The sequence below is a fragment of the Phyllostomus discolor genome, chromosome 3 (assembly GCF_004126475.2).
Source record: "Phyllostomus discolor isolate MPI-MPIP mPhyDis1 chromosome 3, mPhyDis1.pri.v3, whole genome shotgun sequence".
NCBI lineage: Eukaryota > Metazoa > Chordata > Mammalia > Chiroptera > Phyllostomidae > Phyllostomus > Phyllostomus discolor.
In genome coordinates, this window is record NC_040905.2 from 5996501 (window position 1) to 6017337 (window position 20837).

General features: G+C 46.6%; 1 protein-coding gene across 5 annotated transcripts in view; it reads right to left on the minus strand.

The window, feature by feature from the left end:
- Window positions 1-20837, minus strand: part of NNT (nicotinamide nucleotide transhydrogenase) — a 79996-nt gene that overhangs the window by 50734 nt on the left and 8425 nt on the right. For all 5 annotated transcript variants that reach the window (XM_028519139.2, XM_036020164.1, XM_028519122.2 and 2 more), the window contains exons 3-7: window positions 18878-19107; window positions 15866-16083; window positions 12225-12312; window positions 9909-9997; window positions 7474-7661 (exon numbers count right to left, since the gene is read on the minus strand). In XM_028519139.2, coding sequence (XP_028374940.1) covers window positions 7474-7661; window positions 9909-9997; window positions 12225-12312; window positions 15866-16083; window positions 18878-19107 — 813 coding nt within the window. The remainder of the gene's footprint in view (window positions 1-7473; window positions 7662-9908; window positions 9998-12224; window positions 12313-15865; window positions 16084-18877; window positions 19108-20837) is intronic.

The following is a 20837-nucleotide window of genomic DNA, read 5'->3' on the forward strand; positions in this document are numbered from 1 at the left end:
GGGCACCGGTGTGACATCATGTACTCACAGCCATCATTCAACTATCCACTCATTCATTGACTCTATTAATACTTCCTTAGTGCCCACCAAGTACAGGCTAGGTAGGGCAGGAAAATTTTACTTATAGCTCTGAGGTCTAATGTTTTAGGCCTAAAAGACTCTGCATTGGAAGGTTAGTGAACAGTTGTGTTTCTAGACTAGCCGAAGGATTAGAAGCACTCATCTAAAACTCTTAAGTATAGCGTTCCCCAGTTGGGTGGCCATTACCTGGGGTGAGTAGGGGCGCCACAGGTCCGGGTGAGGGGTCCCTGACCCTCTCTCTGCACGCACCGAGACCTGACCTGTAGCCTGACAAAACGCCTCCCTCACGCCCTGTTGGCACCGCGGCTGTGACTCGCACAGATCCACCCTTAAAAGTGACTCAGTTCGTAGTATCTTTTCACAGTCCTGCATTTGCTCATTAATCGAATGCTAAGACGCAGTTATAAAAGTATTAAAATTAGAAACTTCTAAAAAAAAGTACTCACTTCTAAAAATGGCTTTAACAGCTTATCGCTCCGTACAGCAAAAGGACATACCCTTGGTCTCTCTGCAGCGCTAAATGCAGAAAGAGGGGCTGAGCTCAAACGAAACACCAACAATGAGAGATCTACCAGACCGTCGGCGACGCACTGCACCCCTGCGAGGGAGTCGGGCCCGACGTGGTCCTCCGAACTCAAACTGTTCTCGGACTCTGTCCTCCTAGGAAAAGCACCGAGCCCTCGCAGACAACCTCAAGGGCGTCACCAAAGAAAGAAATTAAGAGGAAGCCACTAAAAATATTAAGAACAAGAGACCGAGATGAAATGGGTTTACCACAAAATTTATGATGTTTCCAAAGAGCGTTTTCGCATGATTTACTGGAACTACTCAAGGGCACGTAATCAGATGGAGAAATTCTTAACTTCCGGACCTGGGAGGCATCGAATTAGACCAGGTCAGGGAAAAACTTCCTGCTATCACAAGAACATGATATATATATATATATATATATATATATATAACAGTATAGTAGCAAAGAGATGAGTCGTGTAAATCATGGGATCCATTTACCCAAACCAAAATACATGTGTCACGAGCAAACTCTAGGAAGACAGGGATACTCCTCGATGTGATGCCGTATCAAACACGTTGACTAAATGCAAAACAGAGCGTGAGAAGACCCTGCGAACGAGAGTACCCACGCTCTCAGAAATGTCATTTTAGGAGCACGGTTCCACACTGAGCTCCGCTGGTGCTTCGCCAGCCTCCTTCGCCTCCTCCTGTCACCGCTCTGGTTTTCATTTTCTCCACCCAGTCCAAGAGCCGCAGGAGAAACGACCTCCAGAACTGCTCCAGCGTGGGCCTGGCTGACCTGAGGGTCATCCCGTCACCCCATCAGTGACCGGTGCAGAAACCCAGGGAGAGGCGGAGGGGCATCTCATCGCCCACCTGCACGGGCTGGTTCGCCCCATTGGAACGTCAGGCCAATAAGAACTGCCGTGCCCCTGCGCAAACCCGCCTCTGGATACTCATGCGAGGAACATGAAACTGCTGGCTTCCCGGCCTTACACTATGCCCTGCAGTGTTGCTATCCCAAATTGGGGTCGACAGAGCATTCTCCATCTTTCCTTGGATGGCCCTGGGAAAATGAAAGGAACTGTGCCCACCAACACCTAAGAAAGGTGCCAGGATTAGTAGCTCGGCAGCGTTAGCCGAGCCACTGCTGAGTGCAAGGCTCCACGCCAAGCACGCGCCAGGACGGGATACAGCAAACACTCTCACCCGTGAACAGGGGCACAAGGCAACCGAGGGCAACCGAGGGCAACCGAGAGCAAGGACACTGAGAACAGCTGGCCTGGGAGGCCCTGGCCGAGGGCTGTGAATGAGGGGAAAGGAGGGCTTCCTACCGAGTAGAGCAGGCGATGGTAGAAACTACGGAGGAGGTGTTCGCTGGCTTGGGTAGGACTTTGAAAGGCGGGGCTGGGCAGGGATGCATTCCAAAGGGAAGGAACAATGTGTGTAAAGGCCTGAAAGTCCTTGGCCTATTCCAGGAGGTCAGGGCAGCCAGCATGACTGAAATCAGACCCAGAGAGTAGTAATAAACCAGTTTGACACGAGGCCCGGAAGCTAAATCGGGACGAGAAACTGAAAGGTGAGGAATGTGTTCCAGGGAGCGCAGGCTTTGCAGCACAGGCTGGGTGTGGGGGGGCCGGTGTGCCCCGATCCTGATTGTGTGAGACGCCTTTCCCTAACGATGCTGGGAACCACGGAGCCCCAAGACAGTCCCCATGACTGAACAAACCCCAGGATTTCCAACAGCTTTGGCTCAATTACAAAACGAGGGCAAGACCTGAGGGCGGGAAGGGGACAGTGGGAAAGCTGCATGGCCTCTTGACGCTTAGGATTGTTCCACAAGGTGGTTCTGTCAGCGCAGGCTTGGTGTGAGCTCCGCAGTCCTCAGCTCTCACTGGAATTTGGGGGAAACCTGCCTACACGCAGTTGGAGCTACAGCTCCCCGATGCCTCCTCACCCCACCCCGACTCTCCCCTCCTTAACTCCCTGACCAGATTTTCAACCTCCTCCCGATCACCCACCCCAAGTCTGTGACAAGTCTCTCCAAAACGCGAGGGACGCCTGGGAAAAACCTCTCGTGTCTCAAAAGGTGCAGCAGAGAAGGCCACGAGCACAGCCTGTCCCCGGGAGCAGGGCTGCCTTGCTTTCTGAGGGTGGTGTCCAAGGTCAAAGAGCCGGACAGGAGGTGGGGGGCTCGTCCTTGTGGGCAGAGCACCCCCCAATGGGACAGTCGGCGAGGCCCCATCCTGAAGTCACCTACATGGCGTGACATCCTAGCCTCTAGCCCGGCACCCGACCCCACCCTGGGGGTGTAGGTGCTGGAGCAACGGTGAGGCACACAATCCCCGGCAAGCACGGCAGTTCGCTGGCCCCAGAAAAGTTCCGTTCCCCGCACAACCCGCCTAAGTGGGACATCGTCGTTTCCTCGAGCCCACTGATGGATGGACACCTGGGGGTCACATCGCAGCCAGAAGCTAGCTGCCTGTGTCCCTCTGAACACCGTCGCCCACGCCAGGCCTCCTGGGCCACCACCAGGATCCCAGTCTGAGGAACCTCAACTCGGAGAACTTCTGACATTTAACTTAATCCCCTTTGGATCCCACCCAAGGAAAACCTCAGAATAACTTCTGCCCTAAGAGACTTCCAGGAGTCAGAATGCTGTCAGGTGGCCCAGGCGAAGGCTCGGGACAAAACCCCGCAGAGGTACAAGGCCCAGGACACCAATTTTCAAAGGGCATTCGTGCCTTTCCAAGGGGGGACAAAAACCCTGAACTTATCTATTAAAAATTGTATATTTATTCTTAGCCCTGGCTGGCATAGCTCAGTGGATTGAGCGCAGGCTGCGAACCAAAGTGTCGCAGGTTCAATTCCCAGTCAGGGCACATGCCTGAGTTGCAGTCCACAGCTCCCAGCAACCACACATTGATGTTTCTCTCTCTCTCTCTTTCTCCCTCCCTTCCCTCTCTAAAAATAAATAAATAAAATCTTTTAAAAAAAGAAATTGTACATTTATTCTTACACGTTGAAACTTCAGTCACCTTCAAAGTACTCTCCATTTGATGCAATACACCTACTGAGACTTTTTCTCCCACTGTTCAAAACAGTTTTTGAACTCGTCAATTTTGATGCCTTTTAGCCTCTGCCGTTTTTTGTTTCACCTCTTCCACATCAGCAAAACTTTTCCCCTTGCGCCCTGGCTGGCGTAGCTCAGTGGATTGAGTGCGGGCTGGGAACCAAAGTGTCCCAGGTTCGATTCCCAGCCAGGGTACATTCCTGGGTTGCAGGCCATAACCCCCAGCAACCGCACATTGATGTTTCTCTCTCTCTCTCTCCCTCTCTCTCTCCCTCTCTCTCTCTCTCCCCCCCCTCCCTTCCCTCTCTAAAAAATAAATAAATAAAATATTTAAAAAATAAATAAATAAATAAAATTAAAAAAAAAAAAAAAAAAACTTTTCCCCTTGAGGACTTTTCTCATCCAGAAAAACAACAAAAACAGTCGCTCGAGGGGTGAGATCGGGTGACAGGAAGGGCGGGGCATGGGTGCCATGCCATCTTTGGTCAAGAACTGCTGAACACTCAGTGTGGTGTAGGCAGGTGCGCTCGTAAATCACCCAGCATGAGATGGGCAAACACGTTGAAAGAGTCTTCAAAAAAAATTCCCTGGAACCAAACACAGCCTCTCACAACAACGCCAGCTGGTACACTGATGCAGATGGGTTCTGAGGACACCCACCCAGCAGGGGAAGCCTGTGCTATAAAGGGCCCACCCTCCAGACGATAATTCCAAGTTTTGGGGGGGCCTCCCCCTCATATATAATCTTCTCAGTCTTTTTTTGTAGTGCTCATAGTTTCAGGTTTCAGTCCCCCAGAAATATAAAGGATCTTTAAAAAGATCATCTTCTCCCTTATAATATTTTAATTCACTTTTTTGGGGGGGTGCACTGAGGCAGAGCGCAGCTTCAGAAAAGGCTGCAAACAGGAAAGGCTCAGTGGAACACATCAATTAAACTTCTCAACAAGGCTTCCTTAAGACTTGTGATACAGGCCCAGTGCGCATTCAGCTGGGTAGCCCAGTGGGCAGAGCATTGTCCCAATACGCCAGTGGCTGCGGCTTTGACCCCGGGTCAGGGCACATACAAGAACCAACCAATGAGTGCATAAATAAGAGTAACAGCAAATCGACGTTTCTCTCTCTCGCTCTCCCTCTTCCCCTTTCTCTCTCTCTCTATAATCAATTAAAAAAAAAAAAAAACCTGGGTCCTGGTTGGCGTAGCTCAGTGGATGGAGCGCAGGCTGCAAACCAAAGTGTCGCAAGTTCGATTCCCAGTCAGGGCACATGCCTGGGTTGCAGGCCATGACCCCCAGCAACTTCACATTCATGTTTCTCTCTCTCTCTCTCTCTTTGTCCCTCCCTTCCCTCTCTAAAAATAAATAAATAAAATCTTAAAAAAAAAAAAACTTGTTACACAACCTAACCTTCCACTAAAGTTCACTTACTATAAACTATTTATAAAAAATAACAGCCCTGGCTAGGTGGCTCAGTTGGTTGGAGCATTGTTCCATACTCAGAAAAGTGCAGGTTCGGTCCCCAGTCAGGGCACATACCTAGGTTGCGAGTTCGATCCCTGACCGGGGCACATATGAGAGGCAACCAATCAATGTTTCTCTCTCACATCCATGTTTCTTTTTCTCTCCTTTCCTCCTTCCCTTCCTCTCTCTAAAATCAATAAACATATCCTCAGGTGAAAATTTAAAAAATGATAATAAGACATTATGGGGGGGCATACCCTAAAAGTCAATATGTGTTTTAGATAAGAAATCGTGAGTTCTGTCACTCCCTTCCAGCTTCATGATCAGTGATAATTCTACACCCTGTGTCCAAACTAACCTCGGTTCCTCAGCCAAGTCTGACCAACCGTAGGAATAAATGCTCCAGCGCCCTCTGCTGGCCACTTGACACATCTAGTCAGCTGGTGACTCCTCTCCCCAGCACGAAGCAGCTCCCTTTCCAAGGTCAGAGGGCGCACACACCAAGGCCGCCCCATCCCTCCTCCAAAGCCACCTGTGCTGCAGCCGAGCCAGGAGTCACAGCAGGACGCATCCTGAAGGGCTCTCTTCTGGCAGACGGCACAGAGGCCGCCCTGGGCCCTGGCCGGCCTGACCCGCCCCCACCTGCAGGCCTCATTTCTGCACTCATGGCACCCTCGTCCTCCTCAGCGGGCTGAGCCCTGTGACCCCCCTGCCCCGCAGCCACCTCTGGCGGGATGGGGGTGTCTGGAGAGACGAGCCAACCTACCAGGCATCACCGGCACACACAGAGGGCAGAAAGAGGAGCTTGGGAGGCACGTTTTCCCCACAAACTCGTAGGTATAATAACCCTCCTGCCCCCTGGGTCTCTCAGAGCCAGAACTGCGGGGGAAGGGGGGGGCAGAAGAGTCCTCCCTCACCCCCCCCCCGCCGGGACCTCATGAGAAAGCGGCCTCTGACCGTCCACAGTTCCCTAGCGACGGCGAGGCTGCTCTGGTGGATCAGACATGAGGAACTCCGCAAGCTCTCATTACACGGCCCCCTGTCTTTCAGGAAGGGGAACAGTCACAGTGGGCATGCTATTCACTACCCAACAACACAAGCACAGGTGGAGGGGGACGACTATAAAAGGTAAGATATAAAAGGGCTAGATCAAGCTAGTGTTTATTAATTAATAAGTGCTTATTGGTTTGGCATCTATCACTTACTGAGTGAAAACTATTCTTAGAAGAGGACGTAGTGATGGACTGGAAAGTAATTGCTGACATCGAAAAACCTCACAGTTTGATTGCAAAGACCAAACATGTGAAGGGAAAAAAATCAGACAGGGAGAAAGTGCCATATCCTTAAGTAAAAATACAGGGCCCGGCAGGAGTAAGGCCTGCGTGAGTGTGGCTGGTCGGGTGATGAGAGGGGTGTGACAATTTGTACTTTTATACTGAACGTTCCACCTAAACTGTCATAGGGTGTGCCTGAGTGTGATCTTGTTATGTTACAGAATGACATGCCTGTGATTTTGTAATAAAATGGGAGCGGGGGGTGTTATTTGTGCCAGACCTCGATATACTGGAAACTCCATAAATAAACACACGCACGCAAAGCTCTCCTCTCTTTCTCTCACACATCTGGAAAAACAATCATCGAAATAGTCACAACAGTCCTCTCTGGTGGGGCTTCAGATCTGCACTTTTTCTCCACAGTTTTCAGTACTGTGTGAATGTCCTACAATAAACAGGCAGCATCGTACCAAAGAGAACAGAAATCATTTAAAAAACCAGTTTGCCAAGGATGTAAACAGAGGAAATTATGTACCAATATAACCTTTTTTATGTACAAATGTATCTGTATTCAAAGAAGGTGATCTGTGCACACAGATAAAAACATGCAGAAATGGCCCTGGCTGGCATAGCTCAGTGGATTGAGAGCGGGCTGCGAACCAAAGTGTTGCAAGTTCGATTCCCAGTCAGGGTACATGCCTGGGTTGCAGGCCATAACCCCCAGCAATCGCACATTCATGTTCCTCTCTCTCTCTCTTTCTCCCTCCCTTCCCTCTCTAAAAAATAAATAAATAAATTTTTAAAAATGTTTAAAAAATAGTTTGAAAAAAAAAATGTATTGGTAAAAAAAAATGCAGAAAAAAAGACCAGAAGCAAATACACTAAATCGTCAACGACTGTTTTTCTCTAGGGGCTGCCGTGGTTTGGTCTTTCCTGCCTCTCGCACGTTCTCACGTTCTAGACAGCAAACTGGGCTCCACTTGAAGAAATTCCCACGTGCAACGAGGACTGACCCGCACCGGAAGGCGGCATCACTAGCCACAGCGCCGTGGCAGGGCCCGGGGGCGGCACACACCTGGGATGAGGGCAGTGCTGATGAGAATGTCCACCTCCTTGCACTGCTGAGCGAACAGCTTCATTTCGGCCTCGATGAACTCTTTGGACATCTCTTTGGCGTACCCTCCTTGTCCCTCGCCAGACTCCTTCACGTCCACTTCCAAGGGCTCGGCGCCCAGGGACTTGAACTGCTCCAAAGCTGCGGCTCTGGTATCGCAGGAGGGAAAGCAGAGGTTACAGGTCAGGCCCTTCATACAGACCCGAGATCCTCACTGACACACGCATTTTTAAAAAGAAGAGGTTGTCTATGTTCAAAAGTGGGGGCTCTCTTTTGATGTCTTTGATTGGACTGTGGAAGTGTTTTTCTAAAGGAAGGTAATGCTTTTTATGATGATTTTTTTTCTGACACTAAAGAAACAACAGGAACTTCTTAGTCAAAGGACAAGAGGGATTTCACTCTTTCCAACTCCGGTAACCCACTGTGCTTCACCAGGCTCCCCGGTCAATGATGATGATAAGTCTGACCGGCATTAAGATTTGACTTCATTCAAATCACTCAGGTGGAGGTTTTTGTTAGTAAATGTTCCGATTTATGGGGACTTTTCTCACATGAATGACTCCCACTTAGACATATTTTACCAACATGATTTTGGCCCCAAGTGCTAATTAAACTGTGTTTGAAAAAAGCTATTTTTTTCATCTGCATTTGGTACAATGCCTGAAAGAGAGTAAGCATTTAGGACAGGTATCTGAAAACTACAGCCCTTGACCCGCCAATTACTTTTGTAAATAAAACTTTATTCACACACACACACACACACACAGAAAGGTGAGAAAGAAAATGATGCTTTTATGTTTCTCAACTTTGTAATACAGGCGTTAGGCAAGACACTCACTGTTGTTCTAAGGGGGATCCCCCCGCTATCTGAAAGGATTCAAAAATCATACCCTGTTAATATCACTGGCCAATGTGTTGTCCTTAGGTTTTCAGATGTTTAACTAAAAATATCGTTCGGTTTTCCAAAAAGAATTTACAATCAAGTGTGTTTTCTAATACACTTGGATTACATATTTATCACATGATACCAACCCCCAGTCTCGAAATAGTTATTCATGGGCTATAATTCTTAGAAGAGTATTGTATCCGTTAAACCACAGCCTTCTTCCCTGGGTACTTGAGGTATCTTCGTGAAGGTCAATAAAAACGGAGTTAAGCACCAGCTATATTCTAGCTGTCTTCTCGATACACAATCTAAACCAATGAGATCAGTTAATAAATTCTCGGTAGCTGACCCCACACCAAGTTTCAAATCATCCCTTAGTCAAGTAAAATATACACATTTCCGTTTTAAGAATATCGTCCACCACAGGGAAGACCTGAACCACCCGCTCTTCCCAGGCTTGGGGGGTCTTCCAAAACCTCACATCGGCAAACACCAAAAATGAAAAGGCAGGACTGACGGCATGCACAGCTCTGGCTCTGCTTGGCGCTTGTCCTGGGGACCTTGGAAATGCCCTTTCCTATTTCCGCAGCACAGCTTTTTGTATTAGCACATCGCTTCTCCAAGTCCCGGGCAAGCACTGTGAGCCACGTTCTACAGAACACTTTTTCCTCTCAGAAGTCACATTCTCTCCACCCTCGAGTGGTGGCACATGTTTCTGACCACGCTATGCTGCAGGTTAGTGGAGGTACTATTCCTCCACTGACCTCAGCTGAAAATACGTAACTACGTGGTTCAACCTGGAGAAAGAACTAGAACACAAATGACCACAATATTCAGTAAGCATTTAACGAAATCCAGTATCTAGCACCTTCTGAAAGGAAGATTCATTTTAATGGAACTTCTCTTCAATGAAATTCTGGGAAAATGTTGATATGTCTGCTTTAAAGAAATACACAATGAATACGGTCAAGCACTTCTGCCTAAGGGATCTGCTGTTGCCCAATCAGCTTTACTGCTTCCATCCAATCAATGCAGAGCACGCCCCTCACGCACACACCCCGGTCTATTCTCTAGGGCGTCTCCTACGCTCCTCCTTCAGGCTCACAAGGACCAGGGTTCACACCCAGCCTGATGCCAACCCACTCTGAGCAGAGACAGGGCACAGGAGGGCGACAGGGTAGACACTGAGGACAGAGATAACAACTCTGGCCTCTCTGCTAATCCACGTGAAGAAACAAAACTTGCTTCACGCTTTGTTTCAGAGTGTGAGCTTTCAATTCTTTTGTGGTGGTTGTTTTTTGTGTTGTTGTTTTTTAATGATATCTGGTGTACTGAGTCTGGGTCTTTAAAAGTTTTCCCCTAAGTAATACGTTTTCACTTTGAGTTGACTTTGAAAAAGTGGACCTATTTTCAAAGCTTCCCATGAGCGCCTTGAATTGATAAAGTCTACGGAGAGCATCCACCTGAAATGTGTCCTTCCCTTGACAGCCATCACGAGGACGGCACTCACCTGGTGTCGAATCCCCGCACAATCGCCCCCATCGACTTGGCTGCCCCCGCAGAGGCCAGCCCGGCGACGCCCCCGCCGATGATCAGGATCTGGGAAGGAAGGCAGAGCCCGTATGTGTTCAGTCACAGTCATTATCCACTGATGACAAGAACTCACCTGCTAGTAACTCTCAGGGCCTGGTACACGGGCAGCGCTCAGTCACAAACCAGGTGGCGCCGGTGGCAATGACCAGCCCCCCCAGGACGTACTGAGTGGAGAGACAGCTCTTGAACTGAAGGCCACTGTTCCTTTAAAATTTGCCAAAGGGACACTGCTGGCCAAGGCATCAACCGTCACCAAAAATAGCCCGACAATCAGCATCTCCGGGTAAAAGCTACACCCAGCAAGGTCAGCATTGTTATATGTGTTAAAGGTCAACGGGTTCTTTCAGAAAAGCTCCGTTGACTGACATTCCCAGTGTAGCCTTCTAGCTGACCCCTCGCTTTTTAAATGGTCAGGTTTTACTAAGCTCATAAAATACCAAAATAAGTTTCAAAGATGGATACAATTTCGGTGACACCTCTACTCCAGCCCCAATTTCGAGCTCGAGTGCTTCTGAAAGGAATGGCAGGTAATCACTGCCTAATTTGGACGCATTCTGAATGAATTGTACCTGAAATACAAAGCGATGTCATTAATCTCCCTAACCACAGGAGGCTCAGAGCCAAGGGAACCAAAGAATTCCTCAGAAGCGAGAGTCTCCCCTGCCTTCGAGGAAACAAAATGAGAGCGCCGTGGTCTCCGGTGCGGTGCGGAATAAGCCATCAGGGAAAAGCCCTATTATGCCTTCCAGTCCATTGAAGGCAAGTCCTTGTTGGGGGAGGGAGAGAGGGAGGGAGAAAAAAAGAGCACAGAGAGAGAATGCCACCCACAGGAACAGTGAAGTTCATGGACTCCTACCCACCCACCACGCCCACACCTCCTTCCCCGCTTTCAGAACGCTGGGCCAGTCTAATGGTGCTCCAGCGACCCCCGGGGCAGTGTCTCAAGAATCCTCTGAATTGCTCTTAATGGTGATGGTTTGTTTGGGGTTTTTTTTTTTTGGGGGGGGGGGGGCATGTCTACAGGGAAGGGGACAAAGAGGGACCAGAGGGAACAAACATATTCTGGCAAAAGACCCCACAATTTAAAAGAGGGGATGGCACTAGAATAAAGCAATGCAACCTTACAAGAAGAATATATACTCCTTCTCTCTTGAAACACTTAACGCTTTCTCCACCTGACCTGGTTTGAAAGCAATGAACTAGATTGCTCAAAGCCACTATTGTGCATATTTCATTTTCCTAGGTGATTTATTTTTCGTGAGAACGCTGCATGAATAATGACAGAGCGCTAAAACGCAGGGTGCCCATGTGCACCTGCACCCCACCGACAGGTACACTGTGCAGGTGGATGCCTACGGTTCAAGTCCTGTTTCCTGTTTCCTGTGCTCATATTGTTGCTGTGCGTAGGAAGGGTTGGGGGGGTCACAACGTCATCTACTCTTCCACCTGGCCATCCCTGCCTCTCAACTCTCCACTCCGCTCTCAATTTAGATGAAAGAAACTGCACCCTCTCCCCCTGCCAAATATCCTGATTCTACCACCTCCGTCTCCTGTCCTCATGACCCAAAATTAGACAGAAAGTGAGGAAACCAAAACAATCTTTTCAATGAACCAAAATGTCACAATAATTGGGAAATCAAGAATTTTGCTGAATGGAGGCCCTGGCTGGCATAGCTCAGTTGATTGAGTGTGGGCTGAGAACCAAAGTGTCGCAAGTTCAATTCCCAGTCAGGGCACATGCCTGGGTTGCAGGCCATGACCCCCAGCAACTGCACATTGATGTTTCTCTCTCTCTCTCCTTCTCTCTCTCTCTCTCTCTCTCTCTTTCTCCCTCCCTTCCCTCTCTAAAAAATAAATAAAATCTTTTTAAAAAATCTTCAAAAGTTAAATTTAAAAAATAGACTTAAAAAAAAAGAATTTGCTGAATGGTATCTTGAAGCGTTAAAAAAAATAGTAATAAATGGGAAACACAGAACAAGTTATCCAAAATCCCTTTAAGAATTCAAGTAAATCAAAAACAGAAAAAAGACTAGAATGTTTCTGAATCTCAACGGTTTTTTTTTTCAAGCAATCTTAAGCAGCTCTGAGGCCCTGCCACACATCTGCACAAGCCACAGAGGTCATCAGGGTGAAGGTGACATAACAAACTGGGGAAATGGCTGTCTTTTAAAACCCTACACACCCTCGCCACCAACAAGCTCCTACTATGAGAACAGTGCCAAGGTTCACCTACCTTCGCCGGAGGGACTTTCCCAGCAGCTGTGATCTGACCGGTGAAAAAACGTCCGAAATGATTTGCTGCTAGTACCACGGCCTTATAACTTAAAAAAAAAAGAAAGAAAGAAAGAAACAAATGCATGAATAATTCCATAAAGTGGAAGATGTTAGGCTCATATATCCTCATAAGTCACCCATTATAACTGAATCATCAAGGAATAATAGCTAACATTTTATAGAGTACCTACTATGGATCAAAAAATGATTCTAAGTGCTATAGATACACTTACACCTTTAACCTTCACAGCAATCACGTGCACAGTTACAATTATTATCTTCATTTTACAGGTAAGGACGCTGACACACACAGAGGAAGAAAAAGAGACCTGCCCAAGGTCCCCCAGCTAGTGAACGGCAGAGCCAGACGGCTAACCCAGCATCCAGCCTACAGACACGTATCCTTATCCTTGACGCTCCCCACCCTCTTTATAACAAATGCTGCAGAAGGTCGGCTGTGATGGGGAAAAAATGAAGGAAAGATAAGAAAATGCTCACAATGCTTTTCTTTGGATGCTGGGACCATGGGTATTTCAAACCTTTTGTTTTACTTTATTATATTGTCTGAACTTTCTTTGGTGATGATACAGTATTTATGTAACAGGAGGAAAACTTTAAAATTAAAAAATTAGGTTTGCTATATGCTTATATATAATAAAATTCCAACTCCAACCTCAGAACGAATACAGAAAAGAAAACACCTCCCTAGATCTCTATGGGTTGAAAGCATGGGATTCCAAGACAGAGGGGCCCGGGTCACAGCGAGCCCCCCGCTGACTAGCGGGGTGACCGCCGGCACATGTCCTTAATGCTCCGGCCCTTGCTTTCCTCGTGTGTTAAGTGGGGACGAAAAGAGCATCTCTCAGTGTTGCCACAAGGACTGACCGAGATAGTGCAGGAAAAGCACTTACCCAAAGCTTGTCACAGTGAGTCCTTGGGAAACATTAGTGTTTTTAGCTAAACACACACCCCATGCAATAAAAACTAGTAAAATACACCATCTTTTCCTTAACAGGATATTTTTAACACATTACATGAATTTCACTGTCATACCGTTTTAGGCCTAAAAGATACTTTTACACATTCTCACTCAGTAACACACACTCTAGCTTCATGTTATAATGCAACAATTTAATGGTAAGCTCCACCTGCTGGCTTACAATAAAACCTTAATCATATTTTTACAAAATAAATATTACTTGATATAATAATTGGTGCAAAAGCATGCACTGTTTTAAGTTATATTAAAGCTGGAAAATAAGCCCTGGCTGGCATAGCTCAGTGGACTGAGTGCGAGCTGCGAACCAAAGTGTCGCAGGTTCGATTCCCAGCCAGGGTACATGCCTGGGTTGCAGGCCATAACCCCCAGCAACCGCACATTGATGTTTCTTTCTCTCTCTCTCTCTCCCTCTCCCTCTCTCTCTCTCTCTCTCCCCCCCCCCTCCCTTCCCTCTGTAAAAATAAATCAATAAAAATCTTTAAAAAAAAAAAAGAAAAGAAAATTATTTTTTTTAAAAAGCTGGAAAATACTATTTTAGACATTACATGATTTGTGTATTTCTGAATCCAAGTGATAGAAATTCTCAGACATGATAAAGCAAACATGATAAAGATTCAGAGACCACTGTAAGAAATTAAATTTGGAATTAATGTTTTAAAAGATGCAGTTGCTACACTGAAAAAATAACAAAGTTGATTACACAGGAAATGTACAAGAAAACATTGATGGTGGAGAAAAGGGGAAAGTGGGCTTGTTTCTGGTGAGGGCAACAAAGCTCAGAATCAACATCAATGAACTGGAAGGAACGTGTCTTCAGTGTAGGGTGGCCATGTGTGTGTGTGAGTGATATAGACAGAAAACGATTTATCACATGTTGTGTGACAAGAATACTAGATAATACATCTCAAACTACACCCTTTGCACATGTCAGCTCAGGACACAAGTAGCGATTCTTTAAGCTGTGCTGCATGGGTCCCCACAAGTTCAAATTCCATCCAGCCCCGGGCCCCAGTGGGTGGGACAGAGAAGGGACATGTGTCTGCACACCCCTCCACCCCTCAGCCCAGCTGAGGCCACTCTGTCCTGAGTGGGTTTGTTTCCGTTGCCTCATCACACTTCATTTGCTCAAAAGACTCTGCAGCTAAAAACCACTACCCTAGAGCTACTGGTTTTGATAACCTTTCCCAAAAGTACATTGCACATGGCAAAATCAAGAGCGCCCTTAAAAGTCTACATTGTACATTTTCTATATAAAAGTGTAAGTCCCTCGTTGCAAAACTTTTCTACAAACTAAATAAATATAGCAAACATTTATTTTGTTCCTGTATATATAACTTATATCACAAAAAAATATCTTTAAACCAACCATTTGCCATATTACATTAAGGACAACAAAGTGTGTTTTCACTTTGTCATTTTTCTTTATCGGTCTCATTTACATCCCAAGTGAACAGCTAAAACCCAACGGAGAGTCTGTGGCACATGATACACTCTACCTAAGATAAAAATCTAAGAAAACTTTCAGCTCGTGCATCAGGCTTTATTCGAGTTATTCTTCTTATCACACAAATGTTTTTTCAAATGTTTTCATTTGTGGGTTCCTCATTCATATTAGCAAACTGTGACTACTAATAGTTTTCATGTTTAAAATCTCGTCCAGCCACTTGCTTAGATGAGCTGATTTCATAAGCACCCTCCGATTTCCAGATCCCTCCCACTCTCCAAGCCCAGTGCGCACGCGCCACACTCAGAGGGCCACGCCCATCCCTCCCCAGCGGCAGGCGGGGCTACGCAGAGCCTGACTCCTCCTAGCAGACCCGGTCCTAGCCAGGAGGACCCTCCACCTGGCGCTCCAGGCGGCAGGCTCAGTGCATCAATGCTGGACGGGGCAAATGAAGTTTATCGCCCTCTAGGCCGTACAGGTTAGAGGAAACGGTTCACCTTCAGTTACCAGCGTAGGTTGGGCACCAGATGAAACTTCTTCAAGTGCAGACATTTTCCCTATTAAGTACTTTATGAGTTTACTGGAGCAAAACCTAATGAAAATGCTGAAATCTGCTAATATGTATATATTAGCTTGAAACATAGGAAACCACCCATATCCAACCATTTTTGACCTATAAAAACAGCAAGTTAGGTTAACTAAGCTTATTATGGCAATCATTTCACAACAGAGAACATGAACCTACATGTTATCCTTAAACTTCCGCAGCGCTATGGGTCAACTGGACCTCAGTGACACTGGCAGAAAAGCAGCTATGTCAACCTAATATATGCATATATGCACACACAGATGAAACACAGTAAATTCCTCTTACAAATAATCGGTCAGTTCTTTCCTTCCCTGGGAAGAAATACTCCTTGCCTTCTACCCATGAAGATTGAAAAGGTGCATACAATACGGAGAACCATTTCCTATCTTATGACTGAGAAACAATAAAAGGAGCCTTAAAAACAATTTACGTGCACTCTCCAAAGGCTACACTCTGCAGCCAGGCTACGAGCGAGGTCGCTGGAAGAGAGAAGAGCTACGGGAAGGAGCGTGTGCCTGGGACACCGTGCTTCTTTCTCTCTCTCGGGCGGAGACAGAAGACACCTACCCGGCGATGTTGGCCATGGAGCTCAGCGCGTCATACCCCTGAGCAATCGTGACTCTTGGGACCTGGTCCATCGCCAGGACTGTCGTTTTTCTTTGGGAAAGTTTATCTAGCAAGTCTGGATTTTGGGCCGGATAAATAAAACTGATCAGTGTTCCCGAGTCCTTTAAAAGGTCCGCCTCATGAGCATTGAGTTCCTGATTGAGCATGGGGGCTCGCACCTGCGGAGAAAGTCAAGTCACCGATTAGACATGCAAATACCTTCATGACATTTTTTAAATAAAGAAGACAATTTAAATAATATGCCAGGATGGAAATAATACTCTAGAGGTGATCTTCCAGCAATAAATGTCTGACTAAATTCCTACACAAGGGTAAGGCCACAAAGATCTATGGCATCTTTCCTCTGATGAGGGGCACACTGGGTGGAGTAAGAGCATATACCACCTAAAACAGCCCTGGGACTGGTGTGACAATGCACTACAGGGCAGGGGAACCACACGCAGGTCCTACAATGAACCTGTCCTCCCAAAACCCGTGACTCTGCTATGATTAAGAGACATTATAATAAGCAGGAGATTTTGGTTGTGTATTCAAAGATTCGATTCTTCTCGCTCTAAGAAGCATAAACATTTGGGGTATTGAGAAGTTAAGGACATTATAAGCTAAAATCTCCCAGTCATGTGTATAGATTTATATCACTAACATTCCAGATGAACTCAAGGTCCGGCAGAAGTAAGGCCTGCCTGCGTGTGGTGGGTAGGGTAATAATAGGGGTGTAATAATTTATAGCTTTATTTTGAACATTTCACTTAAAATGTCATATGGTGTGCTTCAGTGTGATGTTGTTATGTTACAGAATTATATGCTTATGATTTGGTAATAAAAGCTTTTGCAATACACAAGGGGCATTATCTGTGCCAGACCCTGTATGTACAGACAGATGAAATCGCAGTACCTCTGAATTGGGTGTAAGCAAAAACCTACAATAAACTCTGTTATGTTAAGAAATGTCAAGTCAATCAACAAATACACACTCCACATGCTTGAAAGTTCCAAAGGTCCACGTTTTAAAGGCACATTTTTCAAATTCCATTTTAAAAGGGTTTTCAAGTGTGTTTTATATCCAAGATTAAAATCAACCTTCAGCGAAAGTTCAGCCCCCAGTTCACAGTAGGGCTTTTAGGCAAGTAAGCATGGGGGAAGAAAAAAAAACATCTCCGGGGCTTAGGGTTTAAGAGGAAATAACAAGCACAAGCCCTGAGCCAATACTTTCATCTCCATCTACCGCCCGAGACACCTTTGTCCGCTACTCCCATTTCGGATGCTGATCTGGTCCTGCATGTGAGGTGAGGTTCTGGACTTTAGTGAAGACCGTCTGACAAGGTCTACCTTTCCTCAGTGAGAATCTATAGTGTATATTTAATAAAAATGAGAGGACAACTTTGAACTGACTCTACTGGCCACTGTGGATGGATGCCCAGCAGAGGCTGTTGACACCGGAGCGAGTTAAGCCAACAGAATGCTCCCTTGAACGCGCTTCGTAGGTCCCTAGTTCCCCGGGATGCTAACCACCCTGACTCAGAAGCTGGGCCCAGGGTCGAGTGAGCCGTTTATCAAGGCAAGGATGAAGTCCCAGTGTGACGGGGTTTCCCGGGGCCCCGAACATGCTTGCACACTGGAAAACTCATAAAGGAACACAGAGCATTTCCAGACTTACGTGCGCCCTCCTAAGCCTGTTTTGTAAGATACCTCAAAAAGCTTTGACCCCCAAAATACACATTAGAATGGGTTGCACCGATTTTTCTATTTTTCCTAAGCTCTTTTACTCTACACCAAGTCACATCACCAAGTATCTGTCTGCACACCTAGACAGTTTTAAAAGCTTCAGCTAAATTACAATTTATCACCATGCCATTCATTTTACTATTTATATTCCATAGGGGAAAAAACCAGCATGGTTTTGTGTCTTCTGCAAGAACCACAATTTAACCCTATCAAGATATTCAGTGGAATTTATGTTAAAAAAAAAAAAACAACCCTATCTGATTGATTCCTGAGAAATTAATACATTAAAAAAAGCTGATCTTTCCTGAAAAAGTGAGCTTATTTTAACCTGATAATCGTGCTCATGTCCTCTGTACTTCCCTCTTCGCCTTGGTTGCAGATGGCTTAGGATCCAGGTTTATGTTCAACTCTAAGTGTCTGTGCTAGATTAGAGATCCAGTCTTTCTTCGTTTCCCTAGATGACTTTTTTTTTTTTACTTCGGAGTTACCGCTCAACTTCTTCAGCGTGCAGATTTCTGTTGCATCCTAAGACCTTTTACTAAAAGTACATAATAAAATAAGGCTCCTCGCCTCTCAGGCCAGCGCCGCATTCTCCAGAACAGCCCTGCCCTTTCTAAAAATAGCACTGACGTCTGCTAAATCACTGTTCCTTCAGAAGATCACCGTACATTCAGTCCCAAGAGCAGGCCCACGATTCCTATTTTAGCAGCAGTTAAATACCTGCGGGGAAACATACGAGCCATGGAGTGCAAAGAGCCCGAGCCAATTAAAAGAGAACCTCCACACAGCAAATGGGAAGCAGAAGATCATTTTTTTCTCTTCTCATGATTAAAGAGATCACACGGCCTAAACGTGAAGAATAGTCCTGCCCTGGCTGGCGTAGCTCAGTGGATTGAGCGCAGGCTGTGAACCAACATGTCGCAGGTTCGATTCCCAGTCAGGGTACATGCCTGGGTTGCAGGCCATGACCCCCAGCAACCGCACATTGATGTTTCTCTCTCTCTCTCTCTATCTTCCTTCCTTCCTTCCCTCTCTAAAAATAAATAAATAAAATCTTAAAAAAAAAAAAAAAAAGAATAGTCCTAACAGGCCACCACGTCTTTGAGAAACAGGCATCGTTTGAAACTATGAAACGCCACCACAGCAGACAACATCAGTGTTCATTTTCCTATGGAAAGGTTTTGAAAAGCCAGCATGCCAGAAAAGGAGGGGGAAAGGAATAATTACTTTGACCACCAAATCAGAGGCCAGCACTTCCTTTGTCCCTTGGATCTGGGCACCTGCGGCTCTGTAGTGGTCGTCCGAGAACTTGGAGGCTTCGCCGGCCCCCGACTCCACCACGACGTTGAAGCCCTGCTTGACCAGCGCCTGCACGCCCGCGGGAGACAGGGCCACGCGCTTCTCATTCTGGAAAATCTCCTTGGGGACTCCGACGGTCAGTTGCTTATATGGAATTCCTACAAAGCCACAAGAGAAAAAAAAGAAAGAAAGACCATTTGGTAAAAAAAAAAAAAAAATGTTTCAATAACAGTTCAGAAAATGGATACGGGTAATCTCTTCAAAACAGACCATCCATATAAATTACTGCTCAGAATGATGCTCCTGATTCAGAATTACAGTTCTTTGACCTTCTTTCAATGGATAAGTTTTTATGCCCACTCTCCTGAAAATTCTAAATATTCTATTTAACCAAATGAGTCTCTTCAAGGTGCGTGATAGCTTAGTTTATCCTTACAGAAAAAAAAAAAAAAAAAAAACACTGTGTTGAGAGCCCACCCAACACGCTAACTCCCCTCTTCAAATTAACCCTCTCAGGTAAACCGGCTCCCTGTTCTCACCTTGAAGGAGGAAGACAGAGGAGTACTTAGCTGTTTTGAGGACCAGCCCTAGACCAGACACCCAAAGGTACCTTCCTGCCATTTTGGCCACAGGTCATGCCTCATAGATTCCCAAGTGTCGTATCCTGAGACCTGACATTCTCGGCCATGGCTCGTTAGACCCAGGGATCAGCAGCTGGGTCAAAGGTTAAGCGTCTCCAGGCCGGACGTGAGAAAAACTGGCAGCCGACGAGATGATGACGGATACAGGAGCTTTGCCAGGGGACACGCCACGCTGGCCAGTGACCACCCACCCAATCAGGGTCTGTGTCCGGACGTTGGAGGGCGGACCCACAGAGAAGGCGGAGGGAGTAGAACAGCATGACGACCAGCAGGGGGCACGGCCGGCCGCGGGGTCCGCAAAGGGAGGTCGGCTCGCGGCGGGAGCAGAAATATCGCGTGGATGGGCAGGGAGGGAAGGCAAGTCACAGCTGGGAAATCCAGAAGGACATCCCACTTCTCCAAGAAGCAGCCGAAGAGCTCCCTGGGCCCCCGCCCTTCCCAGCAGTCCTTGCAACTGAGCCCTCATCACTAAATACGAGCGGGTGGGGTTCTGCGTGATTCAGTTAAAGCGCTCACGCGCGGCTCCGACCAGCTTCGGCTCGAGTACATAGTTTCTTCTGCTGTTGCACTCCACGGGTGGGCATAAGCAGATTTTTCTGATAAACAGGATTTGCTTTCATATGAATTTCACTAAAGTTTAGGAAATCTAGCAAATCGAACTATCTCTACCGAGTAACTTAGGGAGACCTTAGAGAGCTTAGGTCGACCTACAAATGTCTGCATTTGAACAGCCTTAGATTCCACAGTGCTGAAGCAGTAACGACTGAGAGGAAACTCAAGGCAAATACATGCTGCATCTTATACTTTACTTGAAGGAGAGGGAAATAATAGAAGGCTGGCAAATATTCTGGACTGACATACAAAATTAAATCACAGATACTTACCTAGAGTTCCCTGATGTAACCATCTCGATTATCTAGGCCCTACACACCACACGTCAAAGAAGGTACAATCAGAGAAAGGCAATCAAAGAAAGACAATCAAGATCACACCAAAAGGATTTAGGAAACAACCTGAAATGGCCAAATAAGACAAAATTTGAGCATGGAAAAGCATAATTAATTGCAACATAGTAAAATACATCCCAGCCCTGGCCGGTGTGGCTCAGTGGACTGAGCGCTGGTCTGCAGACCACAAGGTTGCCGGTTGGATTCCCAGTCAGGGCACAGGCCTGGGTTGTGGGCCAGGTCCCCAGTAGGGGGCGTGTGAGAAGCAACCACACACGGATGTTTCTTTCTCTCCCTTTC